This window comes from Trypanosoma conorhini (genome assembly GCF_003719485.1).
Source record: "Trypanosoma conorhini strain 025E chromosome Unknown Tco_14.4_contig_00119, whole genome shotgun sequence".
In the NCBI taxonomy this organism is placed as follows: Eukaryota; Euglenozoa; class Kinetoplastea; order Trypanosomatida; family Trypanosomatidae; genus Trypanosoma; species Trypanosoma conorhini.
Genome location: NW_021704201.1, coordinates 15,850 through 31,871, shown reverse-complemented (window position 1 = coordinate 31,871; position 16,022 = coordinate 15,850). Strand labels below are relative to the sequence as shown.

The 16,022-nt window shown below is 53.4% G+C and overlaps 9 protein-coding genes across 9 annotated transcripts, besides 8 other annotated features; 1 reads left to right on the top strand and 8 right to left on the bottom strand.

Annotated features, from left to right (window-relative positions):
- Positions 1 to 2: 2 nt before the first annotated feature.
- Tco025E_02856 (uncharacterized protein) lies at positions 3 to 626 on the top strand (the record flags this gene model as incomplete). Its single annotated transcript, XM_029369779.1, has 1 exon — positions 3 to 626. A coding segment is annotated over one exon (624 nt), but the record flags the coding sequence as incomplete, so codon positions are not given.
- A 701-nt stretch (positions 627 to 1,327) lies between these two features.
- On the bottom strand, positions 1,328 to 2,929 carry Tco025E_02855 (translation initiation factor 2A; the record flags this gene model as incomplete). Its single annotated transcript, XM_029369778.1, has 1 exon — positions 1,328 to 2,929. The coding sequence occupies one exon, from the start codon at positions 2,927 to 2,929 to the stop codon at positions 1,328 to 1,330; it is 1,602 nt and encodes a 533-aa protein (XP_029230205.1).
- Positions 2,930 to 3,096: 167 nt separating this feature from the next.
- Positions 3,097 to 3,144: a microsatellite.
- Positions 3,145 to 3,257: 113 nt separating this feature from the next.
- Positions 3,258 to 3,282: a microsatellite.
- A 640-nt stretch (positions 3,283 to 3,922) lies between these two features.
- Positions 3,923 to 3,961: a microsatellite.
- A 397-nt stretch (positions 3,962 to 4,358) lies between these two features.
- On the bottom strand, positions 4,359 to 5,675 carry Tco025E_02854 (uncharacterized protein; the record flags this gene model as incomplete). Its single annotated transcript, XM_029369777.1, has 1 exon — positions 4,359 to 5,675. One exon carries the CDS (start codon positions 5,673 to 5,675, stop codon positions 4,359 to 4,361), a length of 1,317 nt encoding a protein of 438 aa, XP_029230204.1.
- A 339-nt stretch (positions 5,676 to 6,014) lies between these two features.
- Positions 6,015 to 6,038: a microsatellite.
- Positions 6,039 to 6,240: 202 nt separating this feature from the next.
- Positions 6,241 to 7,470, bottom strand: Tco025E_02853 (uncharacterized protein; the record flags this gene model as incomplete). Its single annotated transcript, XM_029369776.1, has 1 exon — positions 6,241 to 7,470. One exon carries the CDS (start codon positions 7,468 to 7,470, stop codon positions 6,241 to 6,243), a length of 1,230 nt encoding a protein of 409 aa, XP_029230203.1.
- Positions 7,471 to 7,977: 507 nt separating this feature from the next.
- Positions 7,978 to 8,000: a microsatellite.
- A 144-nt stretch (positions 8,001 to 8,144) lies between these two features.
- Tco025E_02852 (uncharacterized protein) lies at positions 8,145 to 9,935 on the bottom strand (the record flags this gene model as incomplete). The annotated part of the gene is made up of 1 exon (XM_029369775.1): positions 8,145 to 9,935. One exon carries the CDS (start codon positions 9,933 to 9,935, stop codon positions 8,145 to 8,147), a length of 1,791 nt encoding a protein of 596 aa, XP_029230202.1.
- Positions 9,936 to 9,943: 8 nt separating this feature from the next.
- Positions 9,944 to 9,990: a microsatellite.
- Positions 9,991 to 10,111: 121 nt separating this feature from the next.
- Positions 10,112 to 10,136: a microsatellite.
- Positions 10,137 to 10,222: 86 nt separating this feature from the next.
- On the bottom strand, positions 10,223 to 11,170 carry Tco025E_02851 (leucine rich repeat containing 45; the record flags this gene model as incomplete). Its single annotated transcript, XM_029369774.1, has 1 exon — positions 10,223 to 11,170. One exon carries the CDS (start codon positions 11,168 to 11,170, stop codon positions 10,223 to 10,225), a length of 948 nt encoding a protein of 315 aa, XP_029230201.1.
- Positions 11,171 to 11,366: 196 nt separating this feature from the next.
- Tco025E_02850 (uncharacterized protein) lies at positions 11,367 to 13,094 on the bottom strand (the record flags this gene model as incomplete). The annotated part of the gene is made up of 1 exon (XM_029369773.1): positions 11,367 to 13,094. One exon carries the CDS (start codon positions 13,092 to 13,094, stop codon positions 11,367 to 11,369), a length of 1,728 nt encoding a protein of 575 aa, XP_029230200.1.
- Positions 13,095 to 13,099: 5 nt separating this feature from the next.
- Positions 13,100 to 13,123: a microsatellite.
- A 432-nt stretch (positions 13,124 to 13,555) lies between these two features.
- Positions 13,556 to 14,719, bottom strand: Tco025E_02849 (metallopeptidase; the record flags this gene model as incomplete). Its single annotated transcript, XM_029369772.1, has 1 exon — positions 13,556 to 14,719. One exon carries the CDS (start codon positions 14,717 to 14,719, stop codon positions 13,556 to 13,558), a length of 1,164 nt encoding a protein of 387 aa, XP_029230199.1.
- Positions 14,720 to 15,178: 459 nt separating this feature from the next.
- Tco025E_02848 (uncharacterized protein) lies at positions 15,179 to 15,691 on the bottom strand (the record flags this gene model as incomplete). The annotated part of the gene is made up of 1 exon (XM_029369771.1): positions 15,179 to 15,691. The coding sequence occupies one exon, from the start codon at positions 15,689 to 15,691 to the stop codon at positions 15,179 to 15,181; it is 513 nt and encodes a 170-aa protein (XP_029230198.1).
- Positions 15,692 to 16,022: the final 331 nt, after the last annotated feature.

Here is a 16,022-nt window from a genome sequence, read left to right as displayed (position 1 = left end):
GCAGCAGCAGCAGCACACTGTCCATCAGACGGCGTCCGTCACGGCGTGGGTGGCTGCAGTGCATTCGTTACACCTCCAAAACAAAGCTAGTGACCATCAGTGGGTGCGCTGGGTCGAGCAGTCCACGTCCGGCGTGTGGTCACACCGTATTCCAGTTCCATGGCGGAAATGGGCATTGTCGCCTCTGCGGCTACTCTAGTACCCACACTGTCGCCACGCGGCGCCCCTCCACCAATCCCCTGTCACTGTGCTCCAGCACGTCCCGCTCGCTTGGTCGCCCCGCCACCTGCAAGGCGTCGTCGTCGTGGAACAGAAACCAGTGCTCGTCCCAGCTTGTGTCCAGCCAGAACTCGCGCCCCACAACGGACGGCCACGGGGCCCTCACCACGCGCACGCGTTTGCCCTCAAGTCGGCTGGACAACACGTCGACCGACGTAAATCGGCCCATCCTCTTCAGTAGAGTTGCGGAAGTAGGGCGTCATTTCTTGCCGCCTGTGCGGCAGATTCGGCATTTTATGTGCAGTTGTGGGGACACGCCTTTATTGTGTCTCCGCCCAAGGCTTCCTGGCTCCAGACGAATTGGGCAGCTGCAGAACGCACACCATGCAACCGAATTGGTGTCCTGACGACCCTCAGAGTTCATCCCAATGAATCCTCAGGAGACCCCACGCACAACACTCTTTCCGCAGCGCACGCAGGCCGCCCTGTCAACTAGCCATTCGTTTCGACCAGGGCTTCACCTGCAAACCGAGATCGGTGGCGGTGACGAACCTCACCCGTGGTTGTCTCCGCGTACCCGTTCCTTTGCGATTGTTCGGCTCAACAGACTGCAACGGGCTTCACGTCACCCGGCACACTCTTCTTTTTTTTTCCTTGTTGTTGTTGTCTTGTTTTACCCCCTCTCGTCCTCTCCACCACAACTTCTGCTTGGCGCCGTCAGGCGCCGCCACAACAAAACAGCTATTGGGTCCACAAAAACGAAGGTGTAAGGGGCGTTGGAGAGAAGTGCGCGTCAATGCAGCCTTCTCGCACTTAGGGGGGAAGCAGCAGCAACGAAGGGAGGGGGGGGAATACATATTCAAAAAGAATGAATGTCAAAAGGGTATGGAGAAACACAATTCCCTGCCCACAAGCAGCACCACGGCTAGTGAGTACAGGCTGCAGGACGACAATTGCCGGTTCTCGCACCGTTTAGAGTTTAAAACGACCTACGAGAGAAAAGATATAGAAAAAGAGGGCCCTACTTATTCTTCGCAATGGCAAGAAAAAAGAGATACACACCCGCACAAATGAGATGAAATAACGAGATCAAACAGTAAAATATCTGTTACCGCTTCTTCTTTTTCTGCACTACAACTGTAGCACCGAGAGGACCTGCGGGTTTCCCCTGCTTAGGCGTAGAGGAGTCTGGCCGGCGTAAAAGTGCCGCGGCAGCCGCACTTGCATGAGGGGGTCTGTACGGTTGCGGCTTGGAGGGTTTATCCGTCTCCCTGCGCGGCGACGCCGGGCGCTGCGGGTACAAGTTTGTCTCTTGCGCTTGCACCCAGTGCGCGCCATAGAGGAAGGGATACTTCTGCGTCATGAGGTGCTCACCATTATTTTTGAAGAAAACGAGCTTGTTGTCAATGCGTAGACGGGTGAAAACGGTGGCGCAGAGGAAGTTACGCGAATCGGGGGCCCACATCTGCACGCTGCTCTTCTCATTAAACTCACCCACCATTACCGCCGCCGTCGCTGCTGCTGCTGAATTTGTCGTCGTAGGCGCCGTTTTGTTTTTATCACCGTGGTTATTTTTAATGCTCCTGTCATTTCCCTCTGCAGGGTGCAGGTCATAAAATATGAAATCGCCCGCAAGATTTCCTGTGCCACCCAGTGCACAAAAACGGCCATTCGGCGCCCAAAGAATAACGTTTCGAGGCGCCTCGTCAAACGTCATAAGCGCCACGCCGGCCTTGTCGTACATTGTCGTCTTGTTGCGTGGCATTGTGCCGTGGATCACCATGACGTGATCCGTGGTCGGACTCCACTGGCAGTCATGCACAGACTCTCCACTAGGGAACTTGATCTCCTTTACACTGCGACCGGTGACATTGACGAGGAAAAACGTCACGGTGCCGTAGTAGCTCTTACCGCTCTTGTCACTCTCAGATTTGACCAGGAGCGCCATGTGGTTTCCAGACCCGCTCCAAAGCACTGTTGCCGACTCTGCACGCCCAAATGGCACCTGATACATCGCCCCCTCCAAGAGATGAGGGAGTCGGTAGATGAACAGAGTGCCCTGTGCTTGTTTGTGGAAGGGTTTAAAAAGGGCGAGAAGGGGGAGGCTGCCTGGGCACATTGACAACTCAATCTCCTTGTCTTGCGGCAGATGGAGATCCATCTTTGCGAGCACCGGCACATCCTCCCGGCGGAGGTTGCCGTCCATCACGTGGAGAAACCCCTGCACCGGGCGAACGCAATACAATTCCTCACTTGACCACACCATGCCAGGCCAGCGGGCCTGCACGCAGCGGCGAAGCAGTTTTCCTGTAGAAACATCGTAGAGTGACATGTTTCCCTCCGGCCGCTTGCTGTCCATCATAGCGTATGTCACGAGTACTGTGCCAAGTGTCGAGAACGACAGTGCCACGACGTTCCGCTCCTCCACCTCAAAGAGCAGCTTCAGCCCCCATGCAGTTGCATCGTGCGTTGGCACCAACTCGCTGTATCGCACGTGCGTCGTCGTAGCATGGGCGAAGGCGGTCCTAGTCACGGGATTAAATCTCACCTCACACTCGCGGTAGTCGCCAGTCATAAGTGTGCTCTCTACCTCCGTCAGCGTGCGCTGCTCTTCGGAGAAGGCGGCGAGGACAAGGCTGTCATTTTTCCGGAGAATGATGGGGAGTGATGCAACCCTGGCTGGAGGTGTGGCAACAGCGGGCGGCTGCATAACTGTAGGGGCAGAGGGACGCAAAACGAAAACAAAACAAAGAAATGCGTTCTCTTCCTTGACTGTTGCAAACACGGTGTGGAAGAAAAACCGCAGTGGGAGGTGGGTGCGGCAGCAAGAAGAAAAAAAGGATGGAGGAAACACAACGGCTGCTGAGCCCCACAGACATAAACATATATATATATATATATATGTGTGTGTGTGTATGTATATATGCACCTCCGCACAAGCCAGCACACACAAGCAGAGAACAAAAAAAAAGGGGGAACACATCGTCAAATCCAGCGTCTGATGTAAAGAAAATAACAAAAGGCACACACACACACACAGAGAGAGAGAGATAGATAGAGAGAAAAGGGGAGGAATGAGGGCGCATTTCAAAATCAGCAACCACCAAAAAATGAGGTGAGTAATTTTCACTGCGTTGCTGTCGCAATGTATGTGGGGATGAGGAGAGATGAAAAGCACAAGTCAAAAAGTGCATTAGTTATCAATACAGTTGAAACATTTGTCCTATCTTCTTTAACCTCACTATGCTTGAGGTGAATGATTATAGACGCATGCCCCCATCCCTTCTTCTTCCCTCTGTTTGCATGTGTTTCGCTGCTCTTCTGGCTATTAAGCCAGTGGCAGCCCTTTCCTTCCCTCGTCGCCTCACTCCCTCTCTTTCCTGTCGCTGTCTCTGGACGGCGGATTTCTCTATTCCTGTGCCGTTGCAGTTGTTTGACGCCTCCAAGCAGTTTCAGCTGCGAAAGCGCAGTGCTCTAAAATTATCTTAAAACTTGGCACTTCAGCCGTGCACGTGGCCGCCTCACACGTTGCGCATTCTACGGGCCAGTGGATACGCCGAGGCAGATGCACTGCCCCGCCTTCCCCCATTCCTGCAAAGAGACATGAGACACACCGGTGCCCCCTACACAGGTTAGATATATATTACTCTCTAGCACAAAGAACGACGTCTTTCGCCCCCTCATGCCTCTACAAACAAAGTATATATATAGTAATAATAACAATAATAAAATCAAAAACAATTCCAAATGTTCTTTTTGTCCTTCTTCGGTTCATTGGCCTGTTCATGCCAACTCAGCACCCCTGCATCGAAACCGTCTCCATTTGCCACGTGGGGAAGGGGCAAGGCTTAAGCTGTAGACGGAGGCGACAGAAGCGGGCTGCAAATGTCAGCTCTGCTGCGGAATCGGCAGTATAATAGGTAAATTCGGCGGCAACGGATCATCTGCCTCGTAGGCCATTAAGTACGGATTCCACTGCAGTACTACCTTGATGGTAACATTGTACTTCAATGCAATAGAATTCAGCGTGTCATACTCCTCGTCGTTCTCAATAGGCTCAGGAAGCGCCTTAGCAATCGGCGACAACTCTTTTTTATCAAGGGAGCTATCTACTGGCAAAGCCTCTGCTGCAGGAACCTTCATCCGCCACTTTTTTTTGCTGCCAGCGACGGTGGCGGGGTAGCTGCAGCTCCCAATGCACCCCTCCTTGAGTTTCCAGATTCCACCTGGTTGTTCTTTTTGTTTGGCTGCGGCGACATGTTCGGAGTTGGTGTAAGAGTAGAGTGAAAGGAAGATGATTCTGTCGTGAGGGAATAATCATAATCGCCGGCCCACAGCCTGTTTGCATATCTCGAAATAGCACGGGTATTAGCTGAGGGCACGGTGTTCTTGTGCTGGGTAAGCGAAGGCTTGCCAAACTTCGAGGCGGAAAAAGAACTTGGAGCAGCCTCAGCTGCCATGGTTTCCACCTCGGCAAGGTTTTGGGCACTTAAAGTGCCCTTGGAAACCTCTGTCACGGCAGAACCATTGCCGGCACCCGCGGCAGCCACAGGGGCAGGGGCAACAGCAGAGTGCATGGAATTTATGTCGATTGTATGGCTATGGTCATGGAGTTTACTTGCGATGGAGTGGCTGGTGAGATTTCCTCTTCGTGCCACGCCCGATCTGTCAGGGGAAGGGGAGGGTAGTTGCATCAGTGGCCCATCCGGTGAGTCCGCGCTATCCGCGCGAGGCCCAAGGGGTGAAGAACCTCCACCACCTCGCGCCAGCATGGCGTTCGAATTCATGGGACGGCGCAGTGCCTCTTGAATGGTTGGTAATGGTGCTAACGGCATAGGGGGCTCTGATGACACGGTGTCGCCTGGGCGAGGTTGCCGTGTTTCTGCACGAGCATCAACCGTCGCCTGCTCCGTGTCGTCTTCACGGTGGGGCTGTGGGTACATTTGCAGCTTCATCTTAATGTATGTGTTCCTTGGAAGCACATCCTCATCGTTGTACTCCGACAGCTGTGGATTGTAGCGACGAATCTCTTCCACTGAAACCCCGTGCTGCGTGGCGACGCTAAGAACTGACTCGTAGAAGCATCCTCCCTCGCCCTCCCTCTCACCGTGCTGCGGCAAGGACTCCCCTGCGTCACTCCCTTTCCCCCCAGCAGACGTTAGGCCATTGCCGGAGCCGTCACAGGGCTCCTTCCGAGGCGTCTCCCTCGAAGGCGAGGAGGTGAAGGGGCTCACACTGGGAAGTGTGGGTCGAACGCTGCCAGACACACTCACGCCCGCCAGCCGCATCGGAAACGTTCGGCGGGACTGCCGCTCCACTACACGACGGGCAATCGCTGTTGTGTTCGCAAGGCCCAGCTGCAGCTGGGAGGCGTCCTCTGGCGCCAGCATGCGATACGGGTCCAGCTGCGCGAGGGCGTACTGCAGCTGCTCTATCTGGTACTGCACACCGTCCATTGAGCGCCTCTGACTACCCCGCCCGCCGACTCCGCGTCCCCCTGAGCTTTCCTCTTCTTCTTGCTACCTTCCTCGCCGCCCGTCACGCGCGTGTCTGACCGATTTGAGACACACACCTCTCGGGCAACAACAAAAACAACACACCCAGTGAGAAGCAGGTAGAATATTAACACACATATATGCAATAAGGAAAAGAAAAAACAAGTGGGGCCGAAAAAATCTCGCGCAATATGCCCTTCGATGAGTGAAGGAACCGCCAGGGGACATTCAGACATGACGAGAATCACCGCAGACAACCCTTGTAAAAGGGCCTCATAAATAAATAAAAGTAAAACAGAAATATATATATATATATATATATATGCTTTATTGTCACTAATGGGTGGAGGGGTGCGGTTTTGTTGCCGTTTATTTGTTTATTGATGTGGAACAAAACAGAAGCAGGGATAGAGGAGGCAAAACAATCTGTCTTTCATTGCCTTTCAGCTCTTTGATGTGTGTGAGTCTCAGGATGTGAAGATGCAGACGCGAGTAGTCCTGTCCCGCCTTTGCAAGCCAAAAGCACTTAGACCTCCTCAAGAAGAGACTCCATCAGTGGAAGTACAAGTGGAAGTGTTAAAACAACGGGTGTTTTACCGTATTGTGGCCCGAGTGCGGACGAAAGCCCTGAGTGGGCGCTGAACAGACGCATTGTATTTGTCGTTCTTAGTTGAAGGTCCGCCACAGCGGCCAAGGAAGCCTCCTGTACCTCCACGCACCTTCGTAGCCAGTGGGAAACCTGCGCGCTGAAGAGAGTATCCGATTGATTGCTCTGACGCGCACTCCCCCCCTCTGCGGAGCTCTGCGCGGCGTCAGCGGAGTCTCCGTCGGAAAGAATACGATTGGCACGCCGCAGCAACTCGTCCACACTTTCCCGCGGCACACGCGGAGCCACCCCCACAGCTGTTATCGCGCTTTCTGCAGCGGAGGACACAGAGATGTCGTTGAGTTTGAGTGATTGCCGCAGCGAACCGAAGGGAAGCGAGTGGGCGCTATTCACCACCTCCGTCGTCGCAGTGGCGCCCTCAGCGGAAGTGTCGTTTCCACCGTTACTCTGGCGGGTACTGAGACTGCCGAGGGCGACAGGGGCCATGCAGGCCGCCTCAATGGTGTCGGTTGTGGTGGAGGGAAAATGGACAGCAGTTTCCCCAGGCAGTTTTTTCGTCGCTTCTGCTGCAGACTGCTGTGGCAGCTCCGCGGAAACAGCAACAGGCGCGGACGTGAGATCAGCCACACCGCAGTTTGGGTGCAGCATCGCCGCCGATTCCATGTCGAGCACCGCTTCTTCTCCGGTGCCTCTGCCCACAGCAGCCGCCACGCGTGTGGAGGTGGCGTCCTCGGAAAGAAGAAAATCAAACGGAGGCGGCGCACGGGGCTGATTGCCGTCCTCGACAGCCTCTCCGGGCGCCTCGTCCATCGCCGTGCCTCCGGTTGGCCACGCGCCGTCGCCGCAGATGTCGTCAAAGCAAAAGCCCTCAAACACCGCGGGCTGCGCCGCGTCATCGCCCCCCGCAGGTGGGAGGCTGTGGAAGAAAAAGTCGCCGAAAGAGGCACCATCGCCACCGTCAGCCGCCGGACGTCCGCCGCACGCATTGTTGTCTTCCTCCGTCGGTGCGCAGAGGAGCACATCATGCGCGTCGGCTGCGGTGCCCTGAAAATTATGGTTTCCGTCAAGCGGAGCAGCCACCTCAGCAGCGACTGCTCCGTGGAGAAGCCCCGCGTTCGCGGTGTGGTGAGGCCGTGAGGTTGTCGACATGGATGATGGCACTCAAGCCGCACAAAAAGCCACGAAATGAAACAAAGGCAACTCCCAGTAATAAAAAAAACGTATAGGGCCTTCTGCACGTAAAGCGGTGGAAGAAAACCCAGCAGCCAGAAAGGAGAAAGGAAAGAAAAAAAAACTGTGAAGAGGCACCAGGCGCACACACACACAAATAGAAGCCTCCGCAGATTCCTACGGGCATCATGTTAAACGTAAGAAAACTCTCCGGATCTCAAAGACGCAGCGACGTCACTACCCCACGCCAGGCACACACAGAAAGAGAGGCATGCACCAGTGCGTAGACAACTACATGCAAGCAAATGCATATACGTGGGAGACGCTCTTCAAAAAGGATAAGGGACAACAACAAGAAGAAAAAAAAAACCCTCCAGCTGAGAATCCCAAGCAGAAATGAGGTCTGCCGCATTGGAAAGGGTACAAAATGTACACGGAAAGTGGGATAGCGAAACATCTTTCACTCTCTATCTCACGCCTCAAAGTAACAACAACAACAATAACAACAAACTGAGGGGAAGAGAGAACACAATATGGTTCTACAGCACAGAGACACACTAAATGGGTCCTTCACTAACGGTACACCGAAAGGGGAGGGGGGAATAGAACCTAGGAATCAAAGGCAATGGAACACAATGTCAACGCAGTCGCCCCTAAAACGACGGTGTCTTGGCAACACGCTGGGCTTTTCGCTGCAGTTTCGCCACGGCTTCTAGCAGCTGATCATGTTTTAGAATGTCCGCTTCAAGACGATCTCGTGTCGCTTGATCCTTGTCAGGAAGATTCTCAAATCCTGCCATGCAGGAAGAAGCAGCAGCTGCTGCGGAGGGAGCAAAAGTGGCAGAAAACGGCTCTTGTTCCCCCAGCTGCCTAAATGGGGGCACACAAGATGGATGACAACCGTTGCCCATTCCATGCACCTGACCCACAGCATAATAAACGTGATGCTGCAGACCCTTCTGCTGAGCAGGCCGCAATGCATAGAACGGAAGTGAACTCTTCGAGATCTCGGGAAAAGGAGCTTGTGGCAGCTCCTCTAGTTTTCTATCAAAGGTGCTGAAAGTTCCCTTTTGGGACTCCTGTTTCAGCTCTGACTCCCCCGCAGTCCGCAGCATGTCACCAGTTGCCATGTTCTTCTGGTTGCCAAAATCCACGAAAGTGCCTACAGACCTTTGGCTGTAAGTCTCTGTCTGCGAAGTTGCGGTTGTGGCCGACGGCCTCACCTGTACAGCAACGGAGCGCCTGCTCGTCGCAGCCAGCGACCGTGGCAAGACATTCTGAGCTCCACTTGAATCAACTGCGCTGACGACGCCCTCCCCCCTCTGCTGCCGCCGCCGCTGCAGATACAACTGTTCCACGTCATTCATCTTCCTCTTCACGGCGTTGCCATAAGAACTGCCATGCGAAGCACTTACACTCTGCGGGAAGGTGTCCGTATCCAGCACGGAAGCAAGCGCACTCTCTGGCCACATAAGGGAAAGTTCTGTCAGGTTCAAACCATCCGGACGAGGTGGGGGCTTTCCAGCGGCACTAGCGTCACTGAGTGCTTCCGTCACTTCTCGCGCCATCACGGGAGTGCGCACGTGCGAAGGCTCCTCCAGCAAACGCAAGAATCGCTGTTGCCACGCCAATTTCTCTTCTTCAAGGGACTTTGTTTTCGTCTCTAGCAGCATTCGGCCCTTTGACTCTAGTTCCAGTTGCTGTTGCAGGCGCTCTCGCTCATGACGATGCCGCAGCTCATCATGCTCCGCTTGAATCTGATGAACCAGTTGCTGCACCTCTGCAAGCTGTTCATCACGCTCTCTAAGCGTCTTCTCATAAATCCGTTTCAGTTTGGCATACTTCCTCTTCAAGCAAGACTCCCCAGAGGAGGAGTGTTGGCCGCCGACGTTTTCCGCGCCTGTTGCAGACGGTTCGCCAGCTGCCTTCAAGGATAAGCAGGGCGGCGTCAAGTAAGCCCCCATCGCGTCGGGCGCTAGCGACGCCTGCGTCCCCGGTGCATATGAGAGCGGTCCGTCCATAAAGACTGAATTCTTTACAGAACTACTATTTATCGCGGGGGTGTTTTTTCCCGCCCCCGCGGGAGGCCCCTCACCCTCACCCCGCCGCAGCTGCTGAAGCTGCTGCCGTTGCTGTAGGTTTTTGGGCGGTTCTTCTTGTTGGGGCGGTGCGACGCCTACGACACTACCCGCAGCATCTCGCCGCAAAATGGTAGCGCGAAGTGAGGCGTTTTCGTGCTGCAACGCCTCCATCCGCCGGTGGAGCTGTTGTGCCTCATACTGAGACTCTGCCAGCTGTCGAACCAACTCCGCCACCTTCTTCGTCGGCAGCGCAGCGGCCACGGGCACCGTGGCAGTAGTGGTGTTGGTGTTGGTGGCGGCGGCGGCGGCGGCGGCGGCTGTGCCGTTTGCCCGCGACGACGTCGATTGGGACTTCGACCGCATGGAGATGGTGCCTCTGCCTTCTTCGTGCTTCTACTTCTGCCTTGCCTTTTGCCTTGGACGTGGGGGATGACCCTGGAGGGAGCGGGCTTATCGAAGATAGAGAAAAGTGTGTGCGGAGAAGGCAAGCGTCACCGCAAAATACGACGCCTTCCATGCAATGCATGCAAAGAGTGGAAATATATATATATATATATATATATACAGTCCATGTGTCCACGCCCTCGTCAGCTTGAGTCTTTTGAAGCTGGCGTTGCAACTTCCGCGTTGCGTGCGCGCGTCGGCGCTACTCACACGCTGCCCGAAGCCTCCTGCGCAAACAACTTCCGCAGAATCTCCTTCGTGCGCCTGTTGACAGCCAACTTGGCTTCCACGACATCAAGGACATCGGCTGAAAGGGCGTTGGCGTACAGCTCAAGGGATTCCACGGTGTTGTTAAGCAAAACCGCATCCACAAGTGGATGTGCGGCGTAGATGAGGCGTGTCCCTTTCATCAACGCCGGAGCGGCAACACTGCCAGCCTCCCGCAGCATCCCCAATGCGTTAAAGCGCAAATCAATGCGATGCAAAACGTCGTCGTGACCAGCGCACACCACCCACTCCGCAATTGCCTGCACACTCACGGCGCATGAGCCGGTTATCAGGTTGTCACTCAAATTCACCTCCTGCAATGATTTGTGGTGCCGCATCGCCGCACACAGCACCGCCAAAGTGTGCGGTTGTGTGCCGATTCTGTTGCGAGACACATCCAGCAGCTGCAGCTGCTGGGTTGCCGTCACGAAACACGCCAGCGATGAAGCATCTGTGATACCCACACCACTTAAGCAAATCACGCGCATCACACTCCCACAACGGGAACTTGTGCTCAACGCTTCCGCGAGGATGCGGGTGCCGGCGTCACCCAAATAACAGTCGGCGAGACCGAGCCTTACAAGAGGCATGCAGGCAATGGCTGGAAAAAGTGCCTGCGAGCCGCTAACGCCAAGTGGCACGGCACTGAGTGTGTACGTTGCTCCTCGTGCCTTGGCACCCACGTCGGACACATCCCCTTTCGTTTTTTCAAGAGCCTCTTGCATCGCAACAGCAGCCTGCAGCGCACGAGGGTTCATCTCGGTGGCAGACTCTTTACATCGCGAGGCATACCTGGCGAGGAAAGACTCCAAGCATCGACCACCATTGGCGGTGCTGCCGCGATTAGCAACTCCTTCCTGCGTGGCAGAGACACCAGGCTCTGACATTTCCTTACGCCTGCGTAGCACACGCAACGCAAAGAAAAGAAAAACAAAAAAGAGGAGGTGCTTAACAACGGCACAGACGCAAAAAAAAAAAAACTTAAAGGTGATTCCTCTCGCTCTCTCTCTCCCGCTGTGCGCCTTCTCTCAATTATCCAACCCCTTCGCACATGCTTAATGGAAATGTCGTCCTCATCCCCGCCTACTCGCACTCCCTCGAGAGGTAGACGCACAATTCCTCCTCCGTCGCCTCCACCGCCAGGAGGTGCAGAAGCGCAGCAGCATCCAACGATGCCTGACGCGCCATGGCCTTTACACTGCCCCCAGGCGGCGCGGCTGTCTCATTTTTAAGAAATAACGCCTCCATCCCCGGCTCAGAATTACAAAACAGCTCTGCCCAACAAATAGCTCGCAGAACGTCAGCCGGGGTTAAGCGTGTTCCTTCGTTAGACGCGGAACAAAGGTGGCTAACGTAGTTCAGAAGAAGCAGCATAGACGGCGATGGGCCCCGGGCCCCCAGACGGCAATCGTGGGCCGTTAGTTTGGGTGGAAGTGGGTGTTGCGCCGGTGTCCCTAAAATTAACTTGGCAACTACGCTCGCTGCTTCTGCTGCGGGAGGTAACGTGCCCCTGTGGCTGTCACAAATACCCACGCTTCGCAGCCTTATGTATGCAGAAAGCAGGAGCTCCAGCCAAGACTCACGTGGTTTAGGAGACGGGTAGGATCCGTCCGCATCGGCCCATGGTGAAAAAGAATAACCCAACGCTCTGTTTACAGCATCTAACCACGCCTCATCGCGCTTGGAAAGGCAGTTATCGGCTGCATCCATTAGTTCTACATCGTCACGCCAAAGCATTCGCAGTACCTGGACTCGTTTCTCTAGCGTAGTGGCCCTGGCGAGTTCAGGGAATAACCCTGGGGTGAGGGTGAAACCATACCACAGCAACAGCTCCATGTCAGTATAAGCACCATATTGCAGCATAATTTGTTCCCCTCGCTCAATGGGAAGAAGTGTTTCAAAAATGTATGCTTCGCGTCTTTCATCGTACGCCATTGTGGCATTGCTGCTAAAGGCATAGTTGAAGTAATCTACCCACGGGATAAGGCTCCAAACCTCTGCATTGTACGAGAAACCACGACTCATGAGGGTGTTGTAAGCCCAAAGAAACTGCTCCAATGTAGCTGATATTGGTGCCTCACCACCGTTACAATTTGGAAACGTTTGTAGAACAGATAGCACCGATTGACATAACTGAAATTCCGCCTCGACATTCGCCTGTTCCTGCAGCACCTTACGACGATGCCGCTCAAACTGCAGGTAAGGGCGAAGATGTGCATCCGTGGGAGAGGGCAGTTTCGCAACACCATCAAGACTTGGAGCGCCTCCCGTATCTGCCATTTCTGGACGCAGTTCGATAAGATTATCGTAATGGGTGGGAAGCGAGAGTATCCACGTTTTCATCCAAGAATGACCACTCTGACAGGGCAGTTCATCCCTTTTGCTGCTACTAGCCACAGCCACATCAACACCCATGCCATTTTGAGTATGTGGGGCGGGAAAACGACGGCACTGTGCCGCAATCAGAAGTAGATAACAAATAATAGTGTTTGCTGGAGAAAGACTCTGCGACAGCTTTCTTTCAACGCTTGCCAAGGCTGCTGCAGAAACGGTCTTGTGAGAAAATGGATTGCTTTCAGAGAGGACACGTCTGTGCTGGTATTCAAAAGATGCCAAATAACGACGTGCCTTGCTAGCCGTGATCATAGAATGCCGTGGTATCTTTGCGAGACGCGTTCCAGGCCTTAATGGAGCCGTGGCCACCACACCGTAGCCACCACCCATGGAAGGAATGGGCGCCACCTGCATTGCAGGGTGAAAGAAGGCTCCCTCCTCCGTCAAGAGACGCTGCAGAATGGATGCCGTCTGCATAACGTACGCACACAGGCACACACACACACTGTGAGAGAAAAAAAAAATAGAGAGGTGCACGGCGTATTCACTTTGCCCCCACTCTAAAGCCTTTGTCTGTTGTCTTGCAAGGATGGGTGGGAGGTGCATACATGCGAATTGTTGAAAAAATGACACGTCACCAGGAAAAGACAAAAATGCGAACAAGAAAAAAAATATGCAATTTCACCTTCGAATGCCTGAGAAAGTGTCAAGGAGGAGAGTAGAGCTCCTAGAAAGGGGGGGGGGAAATACTCTTTATTACAAACCCCTGGCGCCCTTTATTTGGCCCGCAGAGAATTCCGAATAAAGTATGGAACACATAGAGGGCAGAAATTTATATTCTTTGTTTTTGCTTCTGTTTTACTCAGCCCGAAAAACATGTTTTTCTTCCTACGGATGCAGCGCAAGAGCACAAACAGGTAGAAAAGTGGAGGGAAAAGTTAGGCCTGAAAGACGGAACTTTTAACTACCAAAAGTACGCCACCCAACGCCACCTCTGCGGCCAAAGCGGACGTCAAGTAACGCACTTGAAGGCTCTTTTCTTTGAAAGCTTCGTTGTTGTCGTGCGCCACATCACCGTCGCCAACGGCATCCGCGTATTGTTCCTGACTCCGCACTTTAGTATCAAACTGGCATTCATCGTCCTTCACCATCTTTTTCTGCCGAGTTGCAAGGCCACTTTCAAGCACGTCAGTCAGTTGATGAATCTGCTGTGTCATGAGCTTCCGATTCGTAGTGAGCGGATTGGAAAGGAATGTCTGTGCCCAGTAACGGGACCACAAACAATCGAGTATGGCCTCATCGCTTCTGCTGCGCACGAGCGTGATGGGAAGCTCGTAGTAGCGGTGGGCGTGCACGCCGTACTCCTTAATACGCTCCGAAGGCACACCGGTGGATTTCGTCGGGCTCCCACAGTGTCGTCCGCCCGCCTGTTGACGTGCCCGCTGTAGCTCTGCTGCGTAGTCCTCAGGAAATGTGCGGAAAGCCTTCATATCTAACATCCCAGTAGATAAGGTGCGTACCGGGTCCACCACAACGGCCACCCACGGGTCCTGTGCCTTCTGTCCAAGCTGCTGCGTGCTGACATCTGTGCCTGAGAGGAAACAGGTGTAGCCAGGGTGGCTGTGGTACCACCCAATGCAACCCTCCTGCGTTCCACCACGCTGATGATACTGGAGATATTCCAGCATGTACAGCTGTGATGCGTCATTCATGGCGCACTCCACCTCGGAGGCGTCTACAGGGAGAGCAAAGGCATTCGTCACAATCATTTCCTCCTCGGTGAAGTGACCCAACATTAGACCCATCACCTCAAACCAATTCTCGTGACGAGGCTCACTTCGTATGGGTGGGGAAGAAGCGGCACCAGTGCCACCGTCATTGGGGCACGCCGCATTGGGGCTTCCACGTTGCGCATGGCTCATCATCTGCAGCGCCGCTAAAATGGAGACCTTTACCCGTTTGAAGTAGCGTGGTGACTTCTTCCACGGTTGTGTCTTGTGGAGCTCTTCCATAAGTTCCGTATTGGGGAATAAAAAGCTGTCGTCCGTGACCACAAAGTTATTCATCTCCCACTGGCTGCGCGTCACGTCATGCTGCATCATCGTTCCCCATGCTAATAATAGCAATAACAATAACAATAACAGAAGCAAACTCTCCCTCTCGGTGTCTCTTACCTACTGAAACAGTTTGTGTACTTCTGTTTGTAAGAACTTGTCCTTATCCCGTTATTTCCTCAATAGCTATTGCGATTTTCCCCAAAACGCACAAAACAATACAGAGGAAAAAAAAGAAACTTTACCCAAGCCAGAAAAATAAATACATGTAACACCAAACGGGGCAGAAAGGCAATATTGCGACGCTAGTGAAGGCCTCTCCCCTGCAACTTACTCTCGTAGAGAAATTATGCTAGGGGGTCCCGCATTACTTTCTTTTTAAAAAAAGAAAATTATTATTATTATATTTTTTTTTCAATTTCAGTATGTATGGATCGTTCTGAAGTCAGCTTCTCCATCGGCCTCAGAAGCAATGAGAGAAAAATAAAAGTAACAGGGGGATGATCCTCATTTCAGTCTCATCCCTTTACCCGCAGCAGAAAGCAATTTCACCTGCGCCTTCGTCAGCGTGGTCTGCTGCATTCCATGCATGGTGACCGCGTAGACTGCGGCGTCTGCGAGTTTGCCCCGTGTGAGATCCTGACACTTCGTCTCTGCACACCGCACCTCCAGCGCGTGAACAGGTCCAGAGGATGTCAGAACAATGGGTGAGCGAAGCAAAACCACAGCTGCCTCCTCCGCTCCATCATCACCTTCCCTGGCAGATACCGATGCGACAAACTGGTGGCTGGCTATGGTAAAGGAGTTGTCATGACCCGTACCCGTGCCAGTCGTGTCGCAGAGCGCAACTAGCGACACAGTCACTGGGGTCGATGTAGTTTTCCCTAGACGCCGCGTGAACACAAGTGTTGTTAGCGCACTGACAAACGCAAGGGATTGTGGCTCAGACGGTTTCCCCCGTAGGTGCAACTGCTCGCCTCCTCGCACCGTCAGAAAGAACGGCGTCCTAATCTCCGGCATTCGAGTTCGACCTGCCTACCGCCACTGGAACAGGAAAGGGAAAGCAAATGGTTCATGTTATTTTAAATAAAAAGAAATAAAAATATTAAAGGTCAACGCAAGTGAAGAGGAGAGAAAGCAAGAAGAAATAGTAAGTGTATTTGCAAGAAAGACCCGGTTTTCGATTACTTAAAGCGTTCCCGCCAGATATTCCCTCAAAACTCACAGTTTGACGGACACAAAACCCGTTTTTCTGGATTAAAAAATCGAAAATCCTCACTCCTTCATGTCCTTCAAGAGTGAAGAGTTGGAAAGGGGAAAAAATGGAAAATGCAAAGACTTCAACAAATGT